The 27,726-nt window shown below is 35.2% G+C and overlaps 1 protein-coding gene across 1 annotated transcript in view; it reads right to left on the reverse strand.

The window, feature by feature from the left end:
- LOC107553624 (ATP-binding cassette sub-family A member 3-like) overlaps positions 1-26,589 on the reverse strand; it is a 70,769-nt gene extending 44,180 nt beyond the window's left edge. Inside the window, exons 1-5 of the mRNA XM_016235910.1 lie at positions 26,381-26,589; positions 24,313-24,391; positions 18,291-18,546; positions 10,045-10,172; positions 7,683-7,848 (exon numbers count right to left, since the gene is read on the reverse strand). Coding sequence (XP_016091396.1) covers positions 7,683-7,848; positions 10,045-10,172; positions 18,291-18,546; positions 24,313-24,366 — 604 coding nt within the window. The 5' untranslated portion in view covers positions 24,367-24,391; positions 26,381-26,589. The remainder of the gene's footprint in view (positions 1-7,682; positions 7,849-10,044; positions 10,173-18,290; positions 18,547-24,312; positions 24,392-26,380) is intronic.
- Positions 26,590-27,726: the final 1,137 nt, after the last annotated feature.

Below are 27,726 nucleotides of genomic sequence, written 5' to 3' on the forward strand. Positions count from 1 at the left end.
CACAAAATAATGTTCTTTGTAGCAGCATCATATGACCCCTTTAAAACAAGGAAAAATGAGGTAGGAAAAATAAACTTAATTTAAAGGAAAACACAATAATTTTTCTTTTTGTTTTAACCATAAAAGAAAAACAAAAAAAAAACTTTTTTTGTTTGATTTTGAAAAACAAGACTTCATATCTTAAGTCATTTTGCTTCTCATGTAAATCCTGATGTTTTTTTTTTTTTTATATTTGTATTGGAAATTAAGACAAAGATATTACATAAGAAAACAGTTTCATTGTATGGAAATGATCAGCTTAGAAAAATCACGATTTTTGCATATTTTTTGCAACATGTGGTAAAGTAAATGATGAGTGAGTAGTGCTTTTTTGCTGAACTACAGCTTCAACTCAAAACCACACGTGGTAAAACGGCCGGTTCTCAAATCAGTGTAGTTTCCATAATGAGTCACTTGCGAACACAATAACGAAATGAAACAATGTACACCAATGCATGTCTGATTTTCTATTCTTTCTTCCCATCAGGATGAAGAGTTAGGGCGTGATGAATCCGCTCTTAAAGCAGCTATGTACATCTACACATCTTATTATTAGCTCGCCCGAGGGCCACTGCGCTCACAAGCGCCAATCAAATCACAATACAGTCCTGCTTTCACTCACTAAAAGCACTTCAAGAATCAAAAAAGTCAATAACTGCAACCTGAACATTTGCCCTCAGCTGGTTACCTGCTTTTAAACACCGTTTGTAGTAATCGGAGGTTTTTGTTTGGCAGAGAAAAGAAAACGTAGCACAGCTTATGGACAAAAAAGAGCTGATTTTTGAAAGCTTTCTGAGAGTTGAGTTTAAACGCAGCTCATTTTGTTTATGCATGGAGCCAAAAATACTGCAAATATGTCCTGGTCATTTCTTTGGTCACCTCTGCTTTCTCTGTAATCTGTTGATTACGAGGCTGTTTGATTAAAGCTCTGTATACAGTATACAGTGGGGCAAAAAAGTATTTAGTCAGCCACCAATTGTGCAAGTTCTCCCACTTAAAAAGATGAGAGAGGCCTGTAATTTTCATCATAGGTATACCTCAACTATGAGAGACAAAATGAGAAAAAAAATCCAGAAAATCACATTGTAGGATTTTTAAAGAATTAATTGGTAAATTCCTCGGTAAAATAAGTATTTGGTCACCTACAAACAAGCAAGATTTCTGGCCCTCACAGACCTGTAACTTCTTTAAGAGGCTCCTCTGTCCTCCACTCGTTACCTGTATTAATGGCATCTGTTTGAACTCGTTATCAGTATAAAAGACACCTGTCCACAACCTCAAACAGTCACACTCCAAACTCCACCATGGCCAAGACCAAAGAGCTGTCAAAGGACACCAGAAACAAAATTGTAGACCTGCACCAGGCTGGGAAGACTGAATCTGCAATAGGTAAGCAGCTTGGTGTGAAGAAATCAACTGTGGGAGCAATTATTAGAAAATGGAAGACATACAAGACCCTACTGTGAAGCATGGGGGTGGAAGCATCATGCTTTGGGGCTGTTTTTCTGCAAAGGGACCAGGACGACTGATCCGTGTAAACGAACGAATGAATGGGGCCATGTATCGTGAGATTTTGAGTGAAAACCTCCTTCCATCAGCAAGGGCATTGAAGATGAAACGTGGCTGGGTCTTTCAGCATGACAATGATCCCAAACACATCGCCCGGGCAACGAAGGAGTGGCTTCGTAAGAAGCATTTCAAGGTCCTGGAGTGGCCTAGCCAGTCTCCAGATCTCAACCCCATAGAACATCTTTGGAGGGAGTTGAAAATCCGTGTTGCCCAGCGACAGCCCCAAAACATTACTGCTCTAGAGGAGATCTGCATGGAGGAATGGGCCAAAATACCAGCAACAGTGTGTGAAAACCTTGTGAAGACTTACAGAAAACGTTTGACCTCTGTCATTGCCAACAAAGGGTATATAACAAAGTATTGAGATTAAATTTTTTTATTGACCAAATACTTATTTTCCACCATAATTTGCAAATAAATTCTTTAAAAATCCTACAATGTGATTTTCTGGATTTTTTTTCTCATTTTGTCTCTCATAGTTGAGGTATACCTATGATGAAAATTACAGGCCTCTCTCATCTTTTTAAGTGGGAGAACTTGCACAATTGGTGGCTGACTAAATACTTTTTTTCCCCACTGTATGTGCTATAAATGCACACTGTTAGGATCCAACAGAGAATAGAGTGTAACGACCATTCTGTTCTGTGATGAAAAGAGAAATCACACTTTCACAGAGCAGAGATGGAGAAGTTACCTCTGGAGAAGAAGGCGCTGATCATGAAGCTGAAGTTAATGGTGGACACGGCAAACACCAGCAGGAAGAAAAACACCAGCGTGGGGTCACTGTAGGTCAACACCGCTCCGTTAGGACTCACCTGACAGGAAAATAACACATACATGAGCTACACATAGCAAACAGTGTGGACTATCTCAGATGGATTCTCATTGTACTTCATGATTCTGATTCCTTAGAGAATCTATTAACAGTTTATTGCACTCATTCAGTTACAATATGGTGCAGAGAAATTTATTTATTTATTTAAATAAAAATATCAAGAACTGTTTTGCTGTTGTGAAAAAAAAGTTCTCTTTGGCTTCAGAGAACTGTATTATTATTACTATTATTATTAACCATTATTTTTTTTTAAATTCAAGCTATTTTTATTATTTTTGAGTTTTATACAAGCATTTACTTGAATTATACATGTACTTAGTTTTGTACTGTTTTATATTTGATTAATTATTCTATACTTATTTGAAACAATTATTCTATATTTTAATAATCATTTTATTAATTATTGATCTATATATATTTATTTTGTGTGTGTGTGTAATATATATATATATATATATATATATATATATTTATTTATTTATAATCAGTTTTATACATACAATAATTTGTGGTATTTAACATTAATGAAATTGTTTTATTTTATTAAAAATTCAATAATTTGAAAAATTAATTGTATTAATTATATACACACACACATACACATATATCATAGATAATTTATGGTATTTAAAATGTATAATTGCAGAAATTGTATATGTTAATGTTTACTGTACAAATATATTAATTAGTGTATGTGTTAGAGTACAAAATTTATAAATATTAAAAAACATAATATCTGAATTTCTTTTTTTGGGGGGCTTTGGAAAATTGTATTATCATGACCAAATTGCATAATAATACATTCAAAACACTAATTTAATTTTAACATGCAAATTACTAATTAATTTACAGTCTTGAGTATTATTTTTTATATAATAGTTTTATAGAAGTATTTATTTGAAATATACATGTACATACTTAGATTTGTACAGTTTTATATTTTAACCATTATTCCTCCTTTTTTACTAATTTCTTTTCATTTATAACCAGTATTAAACATACCATATTATATGCTATTTAATGTTTAGAATTATGGAAATTGTATATGTTAATGTTTACTGGGGAAAAAAGAGACTTCAGCAGCAATGTTTGCTGTATTTTGAGGACATAAAATAATTGGTCTTAACTGTATACTAAAATAATAATTAAAAAAAAGTTTACGCAAAACTCTAAATGCATACTGTACCTTCAGGTAAAAGTTATTATACAAACAAACATACAAGTAAATATCTATACCATCTGTATCGGTGGAAAAATGTAAATGAACTAAACGTCATAAAAAAAAAAAACACTCTGTCCCAGTGCTTCTGTGCAACAAGTGGAACTTGTTCTGAATAAAAACTGGTTCCTAGTTCTCAAGTGAGCTAAAAAAGAAAAACCGTTCACAGACGTGCAAACAGTATAGTGGTATTTCTAGTAGCACAAGGTACTTACAAAGAACAGATTATATGTGTTTACCTTGACGCAGATAAGCACGGTGACAAAGAAGATGGAGATGGAGAGGAAGAGGAGAAACATGAGGAACCAGGCGCTCCAGTGCAACCAGTTGCTGAGACCCATCATGCGCATGTACTCCTGCAACACACACACACACACAGCTGCAGTGAAGCTTTCTTACATCAAGAGCAACAGAATCCACGTTCATGCCCATTTCATGTACCTTCAGTTTCCGCTCCTTCTCCTGTACTACAGCTCGGACGATGTTCAGAGACGTGTAGGTGAAGCTGAGCACCAGCAGCAGTGGCAGCTGGTTCTGGATGGCCAGGATGAAGACGTCGTACATGAATGCTGGGTAAGGGAAACGAGCCAGCAGCACTTGGGTTCTCTTGAGGAGGGCCGCCGCCGCCGTGCTGTTGTAGGCCTTCATGATGGCCCGGTCCACCGCGTGCTGCACCTGCAGGAAGCCCTCGCGGTGATATCCTGTCCAGACACACACAGTACTCATTAGATTCCACTCAATCAAACTTATGAGCGTTTAACTGAATCAAATGAACTGAGGAGAGTTCTACTGAAAAAATATTCTGGGTTCTGTATACAATACAATACAAGCTGAATTGACAGCACTTGTGGTTTAATGTTGGATATTGCAAATATCAATTTCCACTTATCCTGCTTTTTCTTTAAAAAACAAAAGTCTGGCTGAATGAGGCAATTTGTAACCATCTCACTGTTTCCATAAAGCCAATACAATGTGTGGTGTAACATGATTTTAATGTGAAAAAATGTATTAATCTTTTGTGTGTCTGAAGTTATATTAAAGGTCCCATGGCATGAAAACTTTATGAGGTTTTTTAACATTAATACGAGTTCCCCTAGCCTGCCTATGGTCCCCCAGTTGCTAGAAATGGTGATAGGTTCAGCAATGGATGCTCTGCAGTGAATGGGTGCCGTCAGAATGAGAATCCACTCTAGTCCATCAGTTAATGTCTTGTGAAGAGAAAAGCTGTGTGTCCATCAAATCCATCATTAACTCTTTCCCCGCCAGCATTTTTGAAAAAAGTTGCCAGCCACCGCCAGCGATTTTGATGATTTTCACTAAAATTTGATGGCCTCCAGTATATTTTGCTGTATGAATATTTGAATATGCAATACATTAATGTAAATGCTTTTATAAAATTATAAGCTTCGCATTGCTTCAAACTGACCCCATTCACTTCCATTGTAAATGTCTCCCTGTAACCTTGATCTTTGGTCCTTTTTTCCATTGAAAATAATATAAATGCATACTAACATAAACATACTAACCATTTTATGTGTGAAGTTATATCTAATTTTACAGTGTTGCAATGACAATGCAATGTCAAATAATAAAACCCAATTTTTTTTTTTTAAATCAGCATTTATAGCTTTCAATTAAAAAATACACATATCTTACCAGAAGAATTAATGTAAATGCTTTTATAATATTATAAGCTAAATGCCTCACTGTACTCTGGATCTTTGATCATTACAGACCAAAAATCATTAAGTTTATGATTTTTTTCACATGTGTTATTACATCAGAATGGTACGAAACTTGGTGACTTGTTGTACTTGCCATGTGAACAAAACAAAAAAAAAGGTCTTTAAAAAATAGCCCCACTTCTTAGCTGTCAAAAATGACCACCATAGGCAATTAATGGCCAATATGAAAAATACTTTGGGGTACAATCTACAAATCGCACAGCAGTGCAGGGGTTAAACTTTAAAACACCTGTAATATTTCTTTTGAGCTTCAGGAAGCTACTATTTCACAAAACTTAAAAATTCATTGAGAATTCCTCGCCGCTTCTCATGGCTTTTCAAACCATAATGACCCTTGAAGATCAAAACCCTCTTCGCACTTGCAGTATAAAGCAACTCAATGCAATTAAATGCAGATGAAAGAACGACGGTGAAGCACGAAGAGTCGTGCAAGCGAATATCAAGATGTAATTTGTAGCACCGTGACAAAAATAGAGGATAACTGTCATCAAAGTTCAGACCCGATGCTAACGCAGCGCTCATGATTAATAACACTCTGCAGGTGTTTTGAAGCTGCTGGCAGCACTGGAGGCCATCAGGCGAAGGAACACTAACTAATCCAAATCACTTCCTAATCAACAGCTAGCGCCGTCACGGGAAACCTCATGTACAGGAAGAGATCATTAAGGTTTATCTCATCTGCTGATGGTAACTGACAGCAAAAGGTCATCAAGGAAGAAATCGACCACTAATTTGCATGTTGATGGACGATTTTTGATTAAAGAGCTTTTTAATGAACTGATACTAGCACTTAAAATTGTAGTTTTATGGCTATTAGCTTTAACATCATCTATATTTTAATGCATAAAAATTAAACATTAAGCACATATGAATTAGCAGACTTAATCTTGGGGAAAGTAGCATTACATGACTTGCTCAGCAATGGATGCTCTGCAGTGAATGGGTGCCGTCAGAATGAGAATCCACTCTAGTCCATCAGTTAATGTCTTGTGAAGAGAAAAGCTGTGTGTCCATCAAATCCATCATTAACTCTTTCCCCGCCAGCATTTTTGAAAAAAGTTGCCAGCCACCGCCAGCGATTTTGATGATTTTCACTAAAATTTGATGGCCTCCAGTATATTTTGCTGTATGAATATTTGAATATGCAATACACTCAAATAAAGATCAGAGCCTCTACTTTTAAACAAAAAAAATCAGTTTTATTCTAGCTTAAAGCATACATTTTTTATCAACACTTGAATATAGGTAGGTTTCATAAAAAATGCATAATTTTGAGCAAAAAGGTGAGAAAATCACATTTTTATCAAAAACTGCATCTGGATAATATTCAGTACGATTATCAAAGCATAAATCCAGTAAATCGCTTCTATCAACACCTCCAAAGCTTGCACAGACATATACCACTTCCTGGATCAACATTTTACTCCGTAACGTTATGCAGTTTTCATTTATATGCTGTCTATTGCTGATGATGGCATTATTTTTCATATGCATCTGTTTACATAAGAGATCGCTCGTTTCTCCGTCCTGTTCACGTGTGTTTTTGTTCGGGAGGTTTTATACTCGTTCAGAAGATGCGTAATAAGAGTGTATAACAGTGAAAACATGAAAAGTGTCTTTGGCGGGGAAGCGTTTTCTTCTAAGAGACTAGATAACTCGTCAATGGCGGGGAAAGAGTTAAGACAACTTCAAACCATTTCAAATGGCTAAAATATGAGTCTCTACCCATAATATTGCTTCCTCCAGTGAAAAAAAATTGTCTGGTCTGAATCAGGAGAGAAATATGCACAGATCAAGCACCATATACAAACAGTCCAAAACGGTTCAATATGTGGGTGGATTTTGATGTGAGAGACAACAGGAGATGGACTTTTTCACCGGAGGAAGCGTTATGGATTATTGACTCATGTTTTGGCGATAAGCGATGGTTTAAAGTTAAACGTCTTGATGAATTCGTTTCACAAGACATTAACTGATTGACTGGAGGGGTGTGGATTACTTGTGGATTATTGTGATGTTTTTATCAGCTGTTTGGACTCTCATTCTGACGGCACCCATTCACTGCAGAGCATCCATTGCTGAGCAAGTGATGAAATGCTACATTTCTCCAAATCTGAGGACGAAACAAACTCATTTACATCTTGGATGGCCGGAGGACGAGTAAATTCTCAGCAAATTTTCATTTTTGGTTGAACTACTCCTTTAACTTGAAATTCATGGCTTGTAGGTTGCTTCTGCTGGGTTAATTTCCCACAATGCATCAGTGTGGACTGACCTGGTGTGCCCCCGTGTGGCTCGTGTTGTTCTCTGGGCCCGGGCAGCTGGAACAGCGGGAACAGACTGAGTGTGTGCCAGTCCAGATCATTGTTGGGGTTGAGCTCAGACTTCTCGCGCACCGGAGCGTTTCTGGGGCTGTACGTGAAGCGCAGATGATAGCTGACCTGCCACACATGACATCAAAGGTTGTTTGTTTGATGTGACTTAACATTTCACGTATTAGAGGGTTAAACCCCAAAGTAACATGTGTCTTGATTAATGGCACAATATACATTGAATAACTCTTGTGGGGGTTTGAACCTACAACCTTACAGTTACCACACCAGATAATAATGAATATTGTTTAATATATACCTCAGAGCACACGTGATATTTAATTAACTTTGAGAATAACTGGAGATTGAAAAAATTAAAAAAAAAAAATTTAATACAATTTTTAAAGCCCCAGGCTTGTTGTGCTTGTTTGTATAGGGCTGCATAATTTGGCCCAAAATTGTGATTATATATCAATATAACTATATAATAATAATAATACACAAACAAATATCACTGTAAAATAAAAAAAAAGTGTTTAATAATAATATTTTTTTTAAAAAAGAAAGAAATATTTATTTTGTAATTTTTCACTGCAAAATAAAGAAATGGAGTATTTAATAAGAATAATAATAATAGACTTGTTTTGTGAAATTTTAATCTGACAAAAGTGTCATTTTGTGCCTCATTTGTGACATGAGGAAAACAAATTTCTGTGTAAATCATTCATAAAACCATTCTTAAGTTAATTGTTAAAAAAATAAAAAATAAATAAATAAAACACATTTTACATAGAAAAAAAAAACATTTTCCTCGATGCTGATCCAGGACCTGCACTGGAGCGGCAGTAAACTCATTAAATCCTCAGTGAAGGACTCGCTGTCTGTGACCGAGGACCGAGAGCTTTCATCGTGAGAGATGAGAAGAAAGCAGACCAGACCTCATCTCTCCATCAGGCAGCTGGAGAAACCTCAGCAAGCGCATCTCAAAACGCCTGAAACGGCTTCAGCGTTTCATAAACACACGAACAGGCGCCGGAGACATGAAACCAATATGCTTTGAGGGTATTTGTTGCTAGTGCACTAATGGCCTGATTCCTCCTGCTAGATTCGACTGCACTCTTGACTCCTGTGGAAAACAGCTTATTTTGTCCTCAAATGCTCAGAAAAGAACATTTCCTTCGGGAACACTCGCTTTAAGTAACGGTTATCATCATGAAAGACAAGTAAATAGGCGAGTCTCATTAAAACTGACAAGACTGCGCTTTATTTCACACAATCTAAAGAAAATGGAGGAAGTGATTTTAATCCCCAAAATCCCTGCCGGTACGGAGACTCGACCCACGACCTTTGGGTTACAAGTCCGACTCTCTAACCATTAGGCCATGACTGCCCCATTTTCATTACTGTATCAATATTACTATTAGTAAATAGCATGGAATTTATTCCATTAAAGAGAATTTGAGAGGGAAATGTGTTTAATATCAAGCAAATTCATACAAATATTGTTACAATGCAAAAATAGCTTATTTTCTTTATGCAAAACATAATTTTAATATAATAATAATTTCATATATTTAATTTATAATTAAATATTATAAATTAAATTATTTTATTTTAATAATAATAATAATTTTATATTGTTTCATTTATTTAGATTTGATGCCAGAGTGATTTTTTCATGAGACTCGTCCACATAATGGTTTAAACTGTTTAGCATGCAGTTTTACAGGTTAAAATACAATTACTATTATTATTATTATTATTAGTGTAGTAGTATTACTAAATAAAAATAGATTTTACTCTAAAATAAAGAAATCAGGCGTTTAATAATAAAATTAATTGATCATCATTAAGATTATTACTAAATAAAAATGTTAGAAATAAGAAATATTTCTGTTATAATGTTTCACTATAAAAGAAATCTAGTACTTAATAATATTATTATAGAGTGATTTTTGTATTACTAACATTAGTAAACAGTATGGGATTTATTGCAGTAATGAAAATTTGAGGGGATAATGTGTTAATATGTAAATAATTAGCTTAATTTTCTTTATGAAAATAATTTTACTTAATTTCTATATATTTAATTATAATTATATTTCATTTATAATGCATATAATTATTAATGCATTTTTTTTCAGTTGATGCTGGAGTGAAATACATAAACATTACTTCACAAAACTCATCTACACAACGATTCAAACTGTTCAGTATGCAGTTGATCAGGTTGATCTTGGCTAACAGGAGGAGGTAAACAGGAAGAGGGTGATTGGGAATGCTAATTCGTTAAGGCACAGGTCTGTCCGGTCCATGGCGTCTCACCTGCAGAGGAAGCGGCTCGTCGTCGTGTGTGAACTGGTGCTCAAACACAATGGCTGCCAAGATCTTGCCTGACTGTGGGTCAGTTTTCACAAACTCCTCAAACTGCTCCTCTGTTTCAAAGCCACGCACTGGAAAACAAGATCAAGACACAGCATTAGTGCCACAGCCGTCTCTATTAATGTTACTATAGCTTTCATTTATAATAAATAGAACATGTGTATCGATGCACACTCTAACGGCTAATACTGCCCACAACACATTGCTCGGTGGACGAGGCTGTTACTATAGCTTTCATTTATAATAAATAGAACATGTGTATTAAGCAACGCATTCATTTTCTTTATGCAAAATATAATTTAAATTTTTATAGAAAAATGTTACATTAGTTAATTAGTAATAATTATAATATTTTTTTATTTATGCAAATTAAATTGTAATATCATAATTGTATTAGTTAATTATATTAGTATTGTATTAGGCTACGTTCATACTGCCAGTTTTTGGGATTAACAACCGCATTTTCTTTACAGGTTTGAGTCTCGAAATGTCTTACAGTTGTGTTTAGAATACTGTCTGTTGCTGCGTCCCATTTCGCATACTATCCGTCCTAAATAGTATTCGTAAATAGAATTAGTATGTCCCAAATCATAGTATGGTTTAAAAAAAGTATGCCAAAGATTCCCGGATGGTCTACTACTTCCGGTTAGAATTCAAAGTGCAGATCGATGCACACTCTAACGGCTAATACTGCCCACAACACATTGCTCGGTGGACGAGGATTCAATTAGAACTACAAACATGCAGTAAAAGTGTTAAAAAACTACAAACATGGCGGATATACGCGACAGGTAGATAAACGCATTTGAGTGATAAATAATCAATGTCTAACCTGATGAAAAAATATAAATGTAATGTTATCCACGTTATATTTCATCTGCAGCAACACTGTGAACTTTTATAATGATACGTTTGGTCATTAACTTTTAAATGCATCATTATGCAAACACATGTGCAGAGTTCTGGGTATGATAGACCTGCGACTAGCAGATCAACGTACCTCTTAATTTATCTCCAATATGGTAGGAAATCAAATTAAACGAAATGTGGATGATGTTAACTGTGATAAGATGATTGACAGGGTAGTTTAAACAGTGACAGAATGCACGTAACTAAGCAACAGAGCGTCCCTTAAAGAAGCAGCTATGATGAAGTAGTATGTCCCAAAGCTTGCCTACTATTCTTCTACATACTCAAAAGTATGTACTTTTTCTTCCCAAAAAGAGTACATACTTTTAGGGCATAGTATACTAAGTAGGCAAGAATGAACGTGCAACGGGAGTCAAGCCCGTATTCCTTACTAGTAACCATAGCGACAGTGACCAAAGTAAAATAAAAGATGGAGACGTCCATAAAACTGAAAGTCGTATCACTTTCTGACACGAAAAGAGTCCAATCGAGCCGCGAGTTCTTTTGTCAAATCTTCATTAATCATTAACCAACAGCAGCTTTTACATTTTGGTGGAGAGCGGACCATTTGAATCTCACGCAGAATACAAAACTGACAGGAGCTAAAAATTTTAGATGGCACGCATCTCATTTCTCCGTCACTGTATGTTACCGAAAACACACATGAAAACACGTAACACACGGCAGAGCAGCACTGTATGACGTGACAGACAACTAGTTGTCCAGTCCGGTTCCGTTCACACAGCGCGTGTGTTCCGAGAATGCGGTTGTGAGTCCTGAAAATTTAAAGGTGTGAGTTCAGATACAGAATGCGGTTGTCACACCCGTAAATAACCGAACTGTGTGTGAACGTAACCATAGTAAGGACTCAAATACAGGACTGACAACCGTATTCTGCTGCTGTGTGAACGTGGCCTATGTTAGTCATAATAATTGCATTTTAACAACAACAACAACAAAATATAATAATAATTCTTCTTCTTATTAAAGTGCTCCTATTATGGATTTTTGAAAACTACCTTTCATGCAGTGTGTAATGCAGCTGTAAGCGAATGTAAACAGTCTGCAAAGTTGTAAAGCAGAAAGTGCATCATAAATAAATTTATTGTCTCTCAAAAGAAAGAGTCGACTCTGAATCGCTTAAACGAGTCGTTCCAATCTCTGCGAGTTCAACGAGGGATTCCTAAACCGGTTGTCTTTGAAAGATGGGTCAGTGCCCAGTTTGTTTGGACCAGTTTGCTCCTCTGAATCACAGCCTGTAAGTATGATTAATAATTGTTGCTTTGATGTTCTGTCGCGCGTGCAAAATGTTGTGTTGTGTATAGAGTCGGTGCAGCTGTAAGTCTCTGGCTAACTCACGTTATAGTTCTGCTAATCAGCTGTTGGCCTGCTATTGTTTAGAAATGTGTCAATTAATATAGAATATCTGTCACATTACTTGGACTCATAATAAAGGAAAGCAATACGTTGGTTTACAAACTGCAGTGCTTTATCAGTACTCTTTGTCTGTGTTCGGCTAATGCATATACCATTATTGTTTGGGTCTTTACTACCAAGCTGTGGGTCCGGTTCGCTAATATAAGTGTAAAACAACTTTTTCCCCTCTGATTCTTTCTTTTTAGAAGAGAGTGGAGCACTATTATTAATACAATAGGATGTATTATTGTATTGTATTATTGATAAGCCGACATGCGCTGTACGCAGTAGACCAATCATAACAGACTGGGTCATCGGACCAATCAGAGCAGAGTAGCTTCATGCAAAGGAGGGGTTTGGAAAGATTAAACTTTGAATAAATTGTTTGCAAGTCGTTGAGAAATAACATAAAATGAACTGCATATTATAAGAAAATAAAAGTGTTTTTTGACCTTGTATGCATGTAAACCGGTTGTTGGGGACTTCCAAAATCAAATTATGAACATTTCAAATACCATAATAGGGCCGCTTTAACATTATTATTATATTTATAATAAATAATAATTGTATATTAATCCACCTATCAACCACGCAGATCGCCTTAGCAACACCCTGGCAACCACCCACAACACATTAACATCATGGCAGCAAAGAAGGCGTTTCTCAAACAAACGCAAATTGTTCATATTGTTATATGCAATCAATTCAGAACCCAGAAAGTTTGAGGGTTAAACTGATAAAAACAGATGAATTGATGAGAAATGTATCCATGTGACCTTTAAAGCAGCTGTGTGGACACTGGCTCACTGTTTGACCTTTAAAATAATTGATTTTAGGATTTGTCAGTCTACTGGAAACGTATGTTAATGATATCATGATCACTGGTGGGGGTTTTTTCAAGAGAAAATAATGTTAAAAGAAAAAGCTAATGAGACTAGGCAAGAATGGGAATTCAGCCAGGTCACGACTGGGATTTAACAACTAAATCCAATTAAACACACACACACACACACATGCACACACACTCGCACACTAAAAAATATTAATCGGTTCTGTTGGGGATAGTATTGTTACTGTTAACTACAAAAAAAAAAACTACCACAAATATTAACCGGTTCTGTTGGTGACAGTGTTGTTACTGTTAACTACCAAAAAAAATAACTACCAAAAATATTAATCAGGTCTGTTGGTGATAATATTGTTATTGTTAACTACCAAAAAAAAAAAAACGACCAAAAATATGAATCGGTTCTGTTGGTGATAGTATTGTTAACTACAAAAAAAAACTACCAAAAATATTAATCGGTTCTGTTGATTATAGTATTGTTATTGTTAACTACCAAAAAAAAAAACTACCAAAAATATTAATCGGTTCTGTTGGGGATAGTATTGTTACTGTTAACTACAAAAAAAACCTACCAAAAATATTAATCGGTTCTGTTGGTGATAGTATTGTTAACTACAAAAAAAACCTACCAAAAATATGATTCGGTTCTGTTGGGGATAATATTGTTACTGTTAACTACAAAAAAAACTACCACAAATATTAATCGGTTCTGTTGGTGACAGTGCTGTTACTGTTAACTACAAAAAGAAAACTACCAAAAATATTAATCAGTTCTGCTGGTGATAACATTGTTAGTTAACTACCAAAAAAAAAACTACCAAAAATATTAATCGGTTCTGTTGGTGATATTATTGTTAACTACAAAAAAAACTACCAAAAATATTAATCGGTTCTGTTGGTTATAGTATTGTTATTGTTAACTACCAAAAAAAAAACTACCAATAATATTAATCGGTTCTGTTGGTGATATTATTGTTAACTACAAAAAAAACTACCAAAAATATTAATCGGTTCTGTTGGTGATATTATTGTTAACTACAAAAAAAACTACCAAAAATATTAATCGGTTCTGTTGGTGATATTATTGTTAACTACAAAAAAAACTACCAAAAATATTAATCGGTTCTGTTGGTGATATTATTGTTAACTACAAAAAAAACTACCAAAAATATTAATCGGTTCTGTTGGTGATATTATTGTTAACTACAAAAAAAACTACCAAAAATATTAATCGGTTCTGTTGGTTATAGTATTGTTATTGTTAACTACCCAAAATATTAATCGGTTCTGTTGGTTATATTATTGTTATTGTTAACTACCGAAGGAAAAAAAAAACTACCAAAAATATGATTTGGTTCTGTTGGTGATAGTATTGTTACTGTTAACTACAAACAAAACAAAAAACTACCAAAAATATGATTCGGTTCTGTTGCTGATAGTATTGTTACTGTTAACTACACACAAAAAACTACCACAAATATTAATCGGTTCTGTTGGTGATAGTATTGTTATTGTTAACTACCAAAAATATTAATCGGTTCTGTTGGTTATAGTATTGTTATTGTTAACTACCGAAGAAAAAAAAAACTACCAAAAATATGATTTGGTTCTGTTGGTGATAGTATTGTTACTGTTAACTACAAACAAAACAAAAAACTACCAAAAATATGATTCGGTTCTGTTGGTGATAGTATTGTTACTGTTAACTACACACAAAAAACTACCACAAATATTAATCGGTTCTGTTGGTGATAGTATTGTTATTGTTAACTACCAAAAATATTAATCGGTTCTGTTGGTGATAGTATTGTTAACTACAAAAAAAACCTACCAAAAATATTAATCAGTTCTGTTGGTGACAGTGCTGTTACTGTTAACTACAAAAAAAACTACCAAAAATATTAATCGGTTCTGTTGGTGATAGTATTGTTAACTACAAAAAAAACCTACCAAAAATATTAATCAGTTCTGTTGGTGACAGTGCTGTTACTGTTAACTACAAAAAAAACTACCAAAAATATTAATCGGTTCTGTTGGTGACAGTGCTGCTACTGTTAACTACCAAAAAAAAACTACAACAATTATTAATCGGTTCTGTTGGTGATAATATTGTTATTGTAAACTACCAAAAAAACTACCAAAAATATCAATTGATTCTGTCAGTGACAGTGTTGTTATTGGTAACCACCGAAAAACTACCAAAAAAATCAGTCAGTTCTGTTAGTGACAGGTTTATTATTAACTACCGAAAAAATACCAAAAATATCAATTTGTAGATGTTAGTGACAGTGTTTAGATAAAGCTAAAACGATTAAAATAATTTCCGTTAATAATAAAGCTAAAATAAAACACAATTGAAATATTAGATGAAAAACATATAATAATGAAAATAATAAAAAAACAAGGAATAATATCACTAAAAATGAAATACAGATAAATTAAAGCTAAATAAAAAAACATGAAAGAACTAATAAAAATGACAATCACTAAAACAAAATTACTTGAAATTAAAATGTAAACTGAAAATATAAAACTAAAAGCCAATTTAAAAATCAAATAGCATTACTAAAACTTAAATCAAAATTAAAACTGAAAATATAAAAGAAAAATGAAAATGTAACAAATAAAATATAAAAATAAGTAAACTCAAAATAATAATAAACAATAATAATATAAAAAAAAATTATAAGATAACACTGGTTAGTGATTATGAAAGTTCTGCATTCTTTCGGTGTTAAAATACTATAAATATCTGATCTATTTATTAGTTTGCAGTCTGAGCTGCAAAATATTATAAAGACAATAAATAGACAAAACGCCTTTCTATTGTGTTGTTTTTGATCGTTTCCACACAATAACAAACACACAGTGTGATAAATGTTGCTCACGAACAAATGAACTGGTTATTTTAAATGAAATAGTCCAAAAGACTTAGTCAGATCAGTCAAAATGATCAGTTTGACTCGGTCAAATGACTCACTGAATCAGAACCTCTAATATAATAAACTCATTTATCCTCAAGCCATTGCTTTCATCATGTCCATCTAGAAATGAACCGCTACTTAAAGCTCTGTAATTTCAGATAAATGATGTGTTTGTCTCATCTATCCCACAAGTCCGGGCTTAAAGTGTCTAATTCGCTGACTTTCATTTCATCAGCGCTGCAGCAGACTCTTTTAAAGCAGGATATTCAGTCAGCGAGTCATTTGCGAATATCACACAGCACTTTAACACCATCAAGCTGTTCATTTTACAGTCAAAGTTGAGGCATCAGATTATGGATCTCCTCGCTCAGAGCGACAGGAAGAAGCAAAAAGGGTCTGGCGTGAGTCACATGATCAGGACACAGCCCAGAGAATCGTTTATTACGTGACTCACCACCTGCATATTTCCCTGCAGGCCTTCATGACAACTCATAAACGCAAGCACCAGGACAATTCAAGGGTCAGGCAGAGGCTATTTCTGTCGAGAAGAGCGGCCATGAGGTTTTTGGTGGGGTCATGATGCTATTTAACGTCAAAACCTCAATATATGCTTTCATTTCAACTGCAAACTCACACATATTGTAGAGCAGAGCAGTTATACTAACGCCAGGCTTCACACACACTTTTGGACCAATGAACTTTAATGACTTATCTAGGCATGCATGATTTCCTGATAGACATGCGATATCAATAAAAATGTTTTAGAGATATTGGACTCATGATGTGCAATTTATAGACGTTGAGCGTAACAACGTAATGGGAATTTCCTACGTTTTTACTAGTTTTAGTTAGGGCTGCACGATAATGACAAAAATCATAATTGTCGATTATTCCCTTGAAATTATAATTGCGATTATTAATTACGATTATCACAATTTAAACAAGATGAAAACACTCTAACTGAAAAACTTTTATTGCTTTTCTATAGTACCAAGCATCAAATGTCAAATATACATTGGTTTGGTTTCTTCTTTAAATAATAAATCAAATTTAAAATATGCATGGTATTATAATGTTATATTAAAACTAAAATAAAAAAACAATGAAAACACTCTTACGATAACCTGTAGAAAAAAAAACACATCTTAAGCACGCAGAATAACATAAGTGGACTTTAAACGATGAATTGCCGTTTTGAACGATTACGTAATTGTGGCATCCGTAATTGTAATCACGATTAGAAATTCGATTAATTGTGCAGCCCTAGTTTTAGTTTAAAGTTTTCCTTTCATTCATGATTTCTGGACAAAGAAGTTAATAACATTTGCACTCACAAGAAGCAATATCTATACAAATAAATATTGTACAAAGGAGCATAACGAAAAGTTGCCCAAGCCTGGAAACCGCAAATTTAAAATTGTATGTTATTTCCAGTTTTTCCATGAATGTGGAAGCCCTGAAGGTGTAGACAGTTTACTGCATAAGCTTGCTGTATATGTGCATGTCTTTTTTGACAGTGCAAATAAAACACACTAATAATAAAAAATAATAATAAATATATAACATTAAATAAAATAATATTACGTACATTTTTGGTTTTTGCCATTTGCTGACAGTATAAATAGAAAAAAATTAAATTCTCTATTTCTGTATTAGCAGATTTTCCATGTAGCCAGTTTGTTGCATATATTTGCTGTATTTTTTTCTTTTTCGTCAGTTTTTGACAGTTAAATTGAAATAAAATTACCTGCTATTAGCAGGAATTTCATGTAGCCAATTACATACAGTATATTTGCTATATATTTTCTTGTCATTTTTTTTTTACAATATTAATGAAACCAAATAAAAAAATTTAAATACAACAAAAATAATAAAATAAAACAAACTAAAATTACTAGCTATTTCCATGCTTATATTTCCGTGTTTTCTATGTAGTCATGTTTTTTTTTTATCATTTCACTGACCATATGGAGAGAGGTGATAACAACATCAGCCAATGATTCAAGCCAAACCAGATGCTCTAGCCGCTAACATGTTAGCTGTATTCATGAACACACTCCTATACTTTAGAGCACAAGAGCTGAAGCTCTCACCGGCTCTGATGCAGCCGTGCAGGCTCTGCTGCACGTCCTCTGTGATCTGCCGCACCACGCTGGCGTTTGCAGGCACGTAGGCCAGCTGCAGGTCCTGGAAGCACAGTATGGGCGGCAGGTCGCTCAAAGGGAAGCTGTGGTAGTGCGTTGCATTGGGGTAGTTGATGAAGGACACGTTCTGTCGCAGGACGATCAGGATGGCTGAGAAGAGCAGCGGCAGAAGGATCTCCACCAGCGTGACCAGGATCTGACGCTTCTGCAGGACGAGAGAAAGAGGACGTCAGTGAGCAGAACAGAAGATGAGTGGATTGATGGACAGCTAGATACGCATGTGTGGAAGATGGAAGAATGGGATAATGGTTACTTACTTTAGGGGGAATGGATGGGTAAACGGTTATTTAAAGTAATAAAACCTGGAATAATACCTTGAATGCAATGTAAGCCGCTTTGGATAAAAGTGTCTGCAAAATGAAATTAAATGAAATGAAAAATAATAAAATAAAATAAAACAAAATGTGCTAACCAACAAGCCATAGCTCTCATGCGTTTGCTGTATTTTTATGAATACACTTCCATAATTAAGATTGTTACAATGAAACAATATTTATTTTATTTATATTAAAATAAAATAAGATATTATAAAGTAAGATAATAAAAAGTAACATTTCATTTACATTAAAATTTATTATTTGTGGTGGAACTGATGATTTTTACAGTCATGATACTAGGATAGCTGAATTTTTATGAATACAATTCCATACTTATAAAGTAAAATAAAACAAATTATAAAATGGATTGTTCCGGTCCTTGATTCTGATTGGTTGAGCCACATTCGAAGCTGTTGTAAATTACTCTCGGATTGTTCCGGTCCTTGATTCTGATTGGTTGAGCCACATTAGAAGCTGTTGTAAATGACTCTACAAACATATACCTTTGTTTACTTCTGTGCAGGGCCGTTTCTAGCCAATTTGACGCCCTAGGCGAAATCCCTATATAGCCACGCCGCATTGATGCAGTAATTCATGCAAAAGGAGGCCCAACCAAGTATTGAGTACATGTACAGTAAATGAACATACTTTAACAAGGCCAACAATTCACTAAAAATGTTTTTTATTGGTCTTATGAAGTATTCTAATTTGTTGAGATAGTGAATTGGTGGGTTTTTGTTAAATGTGAGCCAAAATCATCACAATTCAAAGAACCAAAGACTTAAACTACTTCAGTTTGTGTGCATTGAATTTATTTAATACACGAGTTTCACAATTTGAATTGAATTACTGAAATAAATGAACTTTTCCACGACATTCTAATTTATTGAGATGCACCTGTATATATATATATGTATATTCTTTTCAGACAGCAGTTGCTTGTCACATTCAAATTGGTTGTCATAGTAACGACACTAATTTGTGGAGATTCAGTGCATTGAGTTCCACAAATCTGAATGCATTATTTGTAAATTGACTGTTAAGATAAACATTTTGCACAATTTATTATCTGTAATATCATTGTGTTGCCACTAGATGCTGTATAAGCCCTATGTAACAATCTCTAGTAGCTAAGACATTGCACATAAATCACACAAATTAATTTTATTACATTTGGATTTGGATGTATGTTTAGATATTATCAATGGCTACTTTTTTGTCTTTATGTTTTTTGTTAAAAAAAATTAGTTTTTGTTTCTTGAAACATTGATTTAAAGTGTCAGTTATTGCATTATTATTTCAGTCAAACCCTTAAAACCCCTTTGTTACCCCAAACTACATTTAAAAGCTTTATCAGTGGCTTAAAAGTAACCAATGCAACTACTTAATCATTTGCTACTCGTTAATGCGTTAACGTCCCCTTTAAATAACGTGACGCTCTGCCCTCTATGACGCTGCTCCCATTAAGCGCTGTTGGAAGTGAATGAATTGATTCAGCATTTCGACACCTCCGTAAGGATGCATTTAACTCGACAAAGTCTAATAAAGGATGTATTGATCTCGTGAATTAGCGAATTTTACTATACAAATATTTTTAAATTGGATGTTAAAGTTTATATGGGAATATTACATGACACGCTGATCATTTAACAATGCACTGGCGCAAAAAACACACACCTTTTGGACAAATCTCGCAACATGATTTATCAAGTGCCACAAATACTGCCTAAACAAAATACTGATTTTGTGCACTTTATTTGCTGTACCAATATTTTAAATTGGCCTTTGAACGTAGCTTTATTGCATGGCAAAAAAAAAGTGTTACCTTGCCAAAGCACTGACAGAGCCCACTGATCTAATGCCGTTGTTGAGCGCTCCAAATGCAAACTTTGCATGCAACAATCAGGCAGCAATTGACAGCACTCTGGTCTAGTGGCATACAGGCATCGTCAGATTGACAGTACTCTAGCCCAATAATGTTGGGGGATCCAGTGGGGGCGGCAGTCATATTTCAGGGTGACCATGCCACTCTTTATCACAACCCTGCTAAAAGTGCCAGTACGTGCGCTCATTGACCGCCTAGCTCGCCTATGCCTAGAAATGGCCCTGCTTCTGTGTGTTGCTTGGCAACCACAACTGTTTCTGAGGAACTACATTGTTTAGTTGAAGAATACTGTTTTGATTAATATCATTACACTTTATTTGCTCCGTTTTATTTTGTGAAACCTTACTACGTATATGGAATAACCGTTTTATAAAAGCAATAAGCCCCGTGAAGCCGTGGTTTACCTCCTTTTTGTGTTAGCCAATTTATTGCATAGAATTGCTGTATATTTTTTCATTTTGACATTTTTGGCAGTATTACATTTTTTTTTTTTTTTTATTAAAATAATTAAATAAAAATACAAAGTAAAATATAAATCAACAAATAAATACATTTTTTAAAAGATTTTTTTTTTTTTTTACTTTTGGAGTTGATGGCTTTACCTTCATGATACTAAAATAAAACGATGTTATCAGCTTCAAAGCGCAAGCTTCCTGTTTGTGTTAACAGGTGAATTAGTCATATTCATATTGCAAATCTAGTGCTAATAAGCCAATGTGTAAGCGAGCAGGATCCCACAAAGCACCTGAGGCTTGATCTAGATCGATGAAGTACTTTAGACCTCTGATCTGGGTCAGAAAGGCAGCGCTGTGTGCCATAATGAGGCATGAACGGCCCAGTGTTTATGGCTCCGCTTGCCTTGGGTTTCCTAGCAACAGCTGGAGCCCAATAGAGAGCAAACAGCCCTCTATCAGGAGGGAATTGGGACGCTTCCCGCAGCACTTTGATCCAGCTCAATTGACTGTTCAGAAAGTTGACTTCTGATAGACTTCACCTGCACACGATCGTGCACAAGACAAGGTCTGGCATAATGAGAGTGAAAAACACATGCAAACACGACCAAAGCGATGCAGCGGCGTTAAACAGAGCTTCTCTTGTCTTGCGTTCATGAAAGAGAGACTCAAATCTAATCTAAATACGGGAAGGAACATAGAAGTCATTTAATACAGCCAAGTTACATCCCTCTAGCAAATAAGGTAAATGAGGTAATGATTAAATTGGACTCCACGCCTTTGTTTTGCTTGTGCACTTTTATCCGCTGCAAACTAGTTGACGTATTTCCTTAAGATGGTAAAAGAGATTTGATTTTGCGTCTTGCTGTTTGAAGGCGAGATTTATAACATATAAACTATTGGTTTCTTTAACTAAAATATTTGGTCTTTATAGATTTATTCTGACAATTTTCAGACCAAACGCACTCTAATGGGCTTTTCACACTTTAAATAGTTGACCAAGTCATTATTAATCATAATTTTGGATTATCTTGTTCCATATTTCACATTATTTATACTTTGCCCTAAAGGATTGATCTGAGGGATTTCACATTCTTATCTGCATACTTACAATGTGAATTAACGTTAATTGGAAGCGCAGAACAAGCTCTGTTTGTCTTAATTCTTCTAAAATCTGCTCAAAATACTGAATCACAACACAGTGACAGTACAAAACATGAATGCTTAGTGAGGCTATAGTTTGAAGGAAGTGTATAATGTGGTTGCCTGAATCTAAACCACACATTTAACATTTCAGCGCTGCATTTTTTCACACACTGCACCTTTGGCGGCATAATTTGTGGCTTTTATAACCCAGGGTTAACTCAATATATCTGCAGGTTTTATGAAGGTAAATTTAGGACATGTTTAAGACCAAGTAAAGAAAATTAAAGGAATAGATTCAAGGGAACACAATAAGTTCATATGAACACAATAAGTCAAAAAAATATTTCTACTGCAAGATTCTTAAAGCAAGATGAGATAAGAAGTCTTGTTTTTCTGAGAAACTTATCAAAATAAAGTGATTTAAGGATGTTTAGATACTTGTATTGGAAAACAAGACAAAAATACTGAGGAAGATATTGATTTTTTTCAGTGCATGGGGCATTTAATGCCATGACTTTATGAATTCAAGACTTTCTGCTTTGATTTTAAGGTGTTAATTTGTGGAAGAGCGAATAAAGACTTCATAAGACCTACAGCGTGTAAAGACAGTAAAACATTTTTTTTTTATGTTTCTGAAAGAAGTCTCTTCTGCTCACCAAGGCTGAATTCATGTAATAAAAAAATACAGTAAAATTGTGAAATATTATTACAATTTAAAACAACTGTTTTCTATTTGAATGTATTTTAAAGTGTAATTTAATCCTGTGATATTAAAGCTGAATTTTCAGCATCATTATTCCAGTCTTCAGTGTCACATGATCCTTGTCACATGCGCCCTCTGGCCTTCGGATGGAGATTTACTGCTGATCACAGAACCGTGCTTCACTGAAAGATACACATGACAATCACAGCTTCTGTTGAATCGCAATCTCGATTCCATTTCGATTTATCATGCAGCCCTACAACACAGTCAAGAATAACTTAAAGAAGTTGCCAACATTTACTAAACTGTATACTCTTGCTGCTGATTCGAATGGCGAAGCTTCCCATTTTAAGTGTCAGTTGATGGCCTTTCATTTTTAACCAGAAATGTGGACGCTGCTTTTCTGACATTGTTCAGTGACGTTTTATGTCTTTTTACCAAATGAGAGACATGTGAATAAAAAATAAACGGTCAGTTGTGGGACTGCATTCTGTCATAAATCGCATACCATTCATTCCCTAACTTTCTACCGTCGGTTACTGGAAATGACATTACTGGTTGATATGTCCTGATCTCAATAAAGTTTACTCACGCTTTTGGTCTGTGAACTGGATCTCGCTCGGGACGCGTGCTGTCTGTGGAGGTTTGGCCAGGACCGGTCCCAGTATTAAATCACTGAGGCTGGTCACACATGTATTTTTTTATCCTGTCCATTGCTATGGTTATCACTGTGTCAATCACTGCTATTTCAAGCGTGTATGTGTCCGAAAAACAAAAGTCTCATACAAACTCTGAATGGATTACAGCCTAGAAAGTGTGCAAAGCGCGCTCCCCTTATTATCACTAAAATCACTCATCTTAGTTCATCACGATCTCACAAAGTTACTTAATTATCAATGAAGCTCTCTAAACTGCACAATGAAGCTCTCACGTCTGCACTTAGTTATTTCTGAGATGATTCAGGAGCGTGCAGAACTGCACTTAAAAACTCTGACAAACTAAACCGTTTCTGACTGGCCACTGCGTTCAAGAAATCAACAGATTATCAGTGTTGAAAACAGTTGTGCTGCTTCATATTTTTGTAGAAACCATGATATTTGTTCAGGATTCTTTGATGAATAAAAAGTTCAAAAGAACAGCATTTATTTGAAATAGAAATCTTTTGTAACATGCCATTAATGTCACTTTTTATAAATGTAATGCATCCCTGCATTAAATCATTTCTTTCTTTTCAAAAAAATCTTACTGACCCCAAACTGTTGAACAGTAGTGTTTATCAGTGCCCTAAAACCTTAGTATTGGGATGTTTGTACCACAATCATGACAAAATTGAGCTTAATACCATCAATCCTTAAGTCCAGTATCTATACACACACACAAATATTACAACTATAAGACAAACACTCACTTGCTGAATATAGTTCTTCCACAGAAGCAATCCAAACTGCTGCCACACGGCCATTTTCAGATTCACAGAGCTTCACAACCTGGACGAAAACAAAGTGAATGTCAGGTCACGGCACGAGTCTTGAGAGAAATATGAGACAAACTTATCAGAGCTACTCCAGGAATTTCACATCGATTCTGAGTCTATAAACAAGAGCGTTTCGCAACTCTGTCCCGAGACAACTCGTGTTTCCCATAAGAAACAAGAAGTTCAAACTATTATTTCACTTGTGATTGCCCAATGTGAACGGACTACTGAAATTGACCTCGTTTAAGTGATTCTTCACCCCAAAATGTACAACTCCGTCATCATTTACTGACCCTCAAGTTGTTCCAGACCTATGAGAGTTTCTTTCTTCCGTTGAACACAAAAGAAGATATGCTGAAGAAGACTGGGAATGAAACAGTTGACGGTAGCCACTGCCTCCCATAGTACAGAAAAAAAAGCAATGGAAGGCAATGGCTACCGTCAACTTTTGGGTTACCAACATTCTTCAAAATATCTTCTTTTGTGTTCAACGGAAGAAAGAAACTCATACGGATTCTGAACAACTTGAGGGGGCGAGTAAATGATGGCAGAATTGTCATTTCAGGGCGAAAAAGCCCTTTGAGCTAGTTATCTAAATGAGTATGACGCCAATTTCATTTCCAACACTTAAACAATGCCAAAAGGGCCAATTTAACCACAATTAAAGTCATCACTCATCCCAATCTTCAGATTTAATTATTAGTAGTCTATTAATATAGGCTATTTTTATGAATTATGAGCCTTCCTCGTATAATGATCACAAAAGAACACATCTTGGGTGTCCCAGCTCACCTTCTTTGACCCTAAATAAGCTACTTTTTGAATTTGAATGCGTCGCGGGTGTGTGCTTTGTGATATTTCGCAACATGTCAATAAATGCATGTCATTATTAAACATCCCGCAGGGTTAATATTTCTGCCGTGGCAGTGGCATTATATCGGTGGCACAGCTTTGGAGTCTGTGTTTGTCTGCGTGGTGAGTTCATGTCGTTATAGCATTGTTATAGCTTTTATTTATGTCGTGTTTGTGTCCGCGTTCGCTTTCTTTGAACTTAAAGCGCTGTTTTCTATCAAATGTGCATAACGTTGTTTTTCTCTCTGTCTTATGGACCCGTTTCCTTTGACTTGGACATTACAATGATCTTGTGACTGCATCAAGAAATTGTTTATTAGCCCAGGTCCGATAGCAAAACACAATAGAAAGCCCGCACGCGAACACACAGCTCACCTTCCACTCGTCTTTCTGTCCCGCACTGGGCTCCAACAGCGTCTCTTTCAGTCGCAAAGCATTGTTCTGAACAACTTGAGGGGGCGAGTAAATGATGGCAGAATTGTCATTTCAGGGCGAAAAAGCCCTTTAAGCTAGTTATCTAAATGAGTATGACGCCAATTTCATTTCCAACACTTAAACAATGCCAAAAGGGCCAATTTAACCACAATTAAAGTCATCACTCATCCCAATCTTCAGATTTAATTATTAGTAGTCTATTAATATAGGCTATTTTTATGAATTATGAGCCTTCCTCGTATAATGATCACAAAATAACACATCTTGGGTGTCCCAGCTCACCTTCTTTGACCCTAAATAAGCTACTTTTTGAATTTGAATGCGTCGCGGGTGTGTGCTTTGTGATATTTCGCAACGTCAATAAATGCATGTCATTATTAAACATCCCGCAGGGTTAATATTTCTGCCGTGGCAGTGGCATTATATCGGTGGCACAGCTTTGGAGTCTGTGTTTGTCTGCGTGGTGAGTTCATGTCGTTATAGCATTGTTATAGCTTTTATTTATGTCGTGTTTGTGTCCGCGTTCGCTTTCTTTGAACTTAAAGCGCTGTTTTCTATCAAATGTGCATAACGTTGTTTTTCTCTCTGTCTTATGGACCCGTTTCCTTTGACTTGGACATTACAATGATCTTGTGACTGCATCAAGAAATTGTTTATTAGCCCAGGTCCGATAGCAAAACACAATAGAAAGCCCGCACGCGAACACACAGCTCACCTTCCACTCGTCTTTCTGTCCCGCACTGGGCTCCAACAGCGTCTCTTTCAGTCGCAAAGCATTGAATAAACGCTCGCGATTAGCTCGGATCCCGCCACGGCTGAGTTCCGTCGGGAAATATCCCTCATAAGGGCGACAATAACGATGAGGATGATGATGATGGAGACATTGCAGCGCAGCGGCCGTGAGGTGCGGACACAACAAATGCGGTCACGTGACCTCCTCCAGCTGGGCGGCTGCTTGCGGTCACGTGACCGACGCGTTTGTTTGTTCTGCGTGACAGACGTCAGTGCGTCACCTGCGCGTAACGCTTAACAGAGGAACCCCTCACATTAAGTTATCTAAGAAAAAAACACTGTAAAAACATTTCTGTTTGACATTATTCTCGTATTTTTAATAACTTGCAATTCTCAAAACTATTTCCAGGTTTTATCGATTTTGTAATTATCATTGTTATTTTCTGTTACTGTCTGTATATTGTTTGGCTGCATTGTTGTAATGTTGTGAAGCATTATATATATATATACAGTGTTGGGGGTAATGCATTACAAGTAACGCGAGTTACGTAATCAGATTACTTTTTTCAAGAAACTAGTAAAGTAACGCATTACTTTTAAATTTACAAGAGAACATCTGAATTACTTTTTCAGATAAGTAACGCAAGTTACTTTTTTTTCAATGTATTGACTGACAGCTCTCTGGTCCCCTGATGCATTACTTTTAAAAGTAACTTTCCCCAACACTGTATATATATATATATATGTACGCCAAAGGACCGACTGAAAGGGAAAGGCCTCTAACACTAGCTTGCTCTATTCTTTTTCTATCGGTTTTCTTTTTATTTATTATATAATAAAAAAAAAAACTTGCAAGGTGTACTGCGTTAAGCTAACTGAGACTGGTTATAGCACTTGTATCATTGCTCTTTTGTTGATTTTGATTGCTTCCATTGTCCTCATTTGTAGGTCTCTTTGGATAAAAGCGTCTGCTAAATGACTAAATGTAAATGTAATATATATATATATATATAATGCCTCACAAAATTACAACAATGCATCCAGGGGTTTAAAGAAAATGGAAAATAACTATTAAAATAAATTATATATAGATATACGTGTATATAAAATAATGTTTGTATTTTTTCTATTAATTTATTAATGCTCTGAAACAATATACAAACAGTAACAGATAATAACAATGATAAATATATCTGACTTTACCAGTTTAATTTTTAAAACCATGCAAAAATATACCCATCTTATCAGTAAGGATTTGAATAACACATTTGCATATTATAATATTTTTTACTAATAATATAGTAAAAATGGGGAGGGGGGGGGGGGGGG

The sequence above is a fragment of the Sinocyclocheilus grahami genome, unplaced genomic scaffold (assembly GCF_001515645.1).
Source record: "Sinocyclocheilus grahami isolate Dianchi unplaced genomic scaffold, SAMN03320097.WGS_v1.1 scaffold476.1, whole genome shotgun sequence".
Taxonomy (NCBI): domain Eukaryota; kingdom Metazoa; phylum Chordata; class Actinopteri; order Cypriniformes; family Cyprinidae; genus Sinocyclocheilus; species Sinocyclocheilus grahami.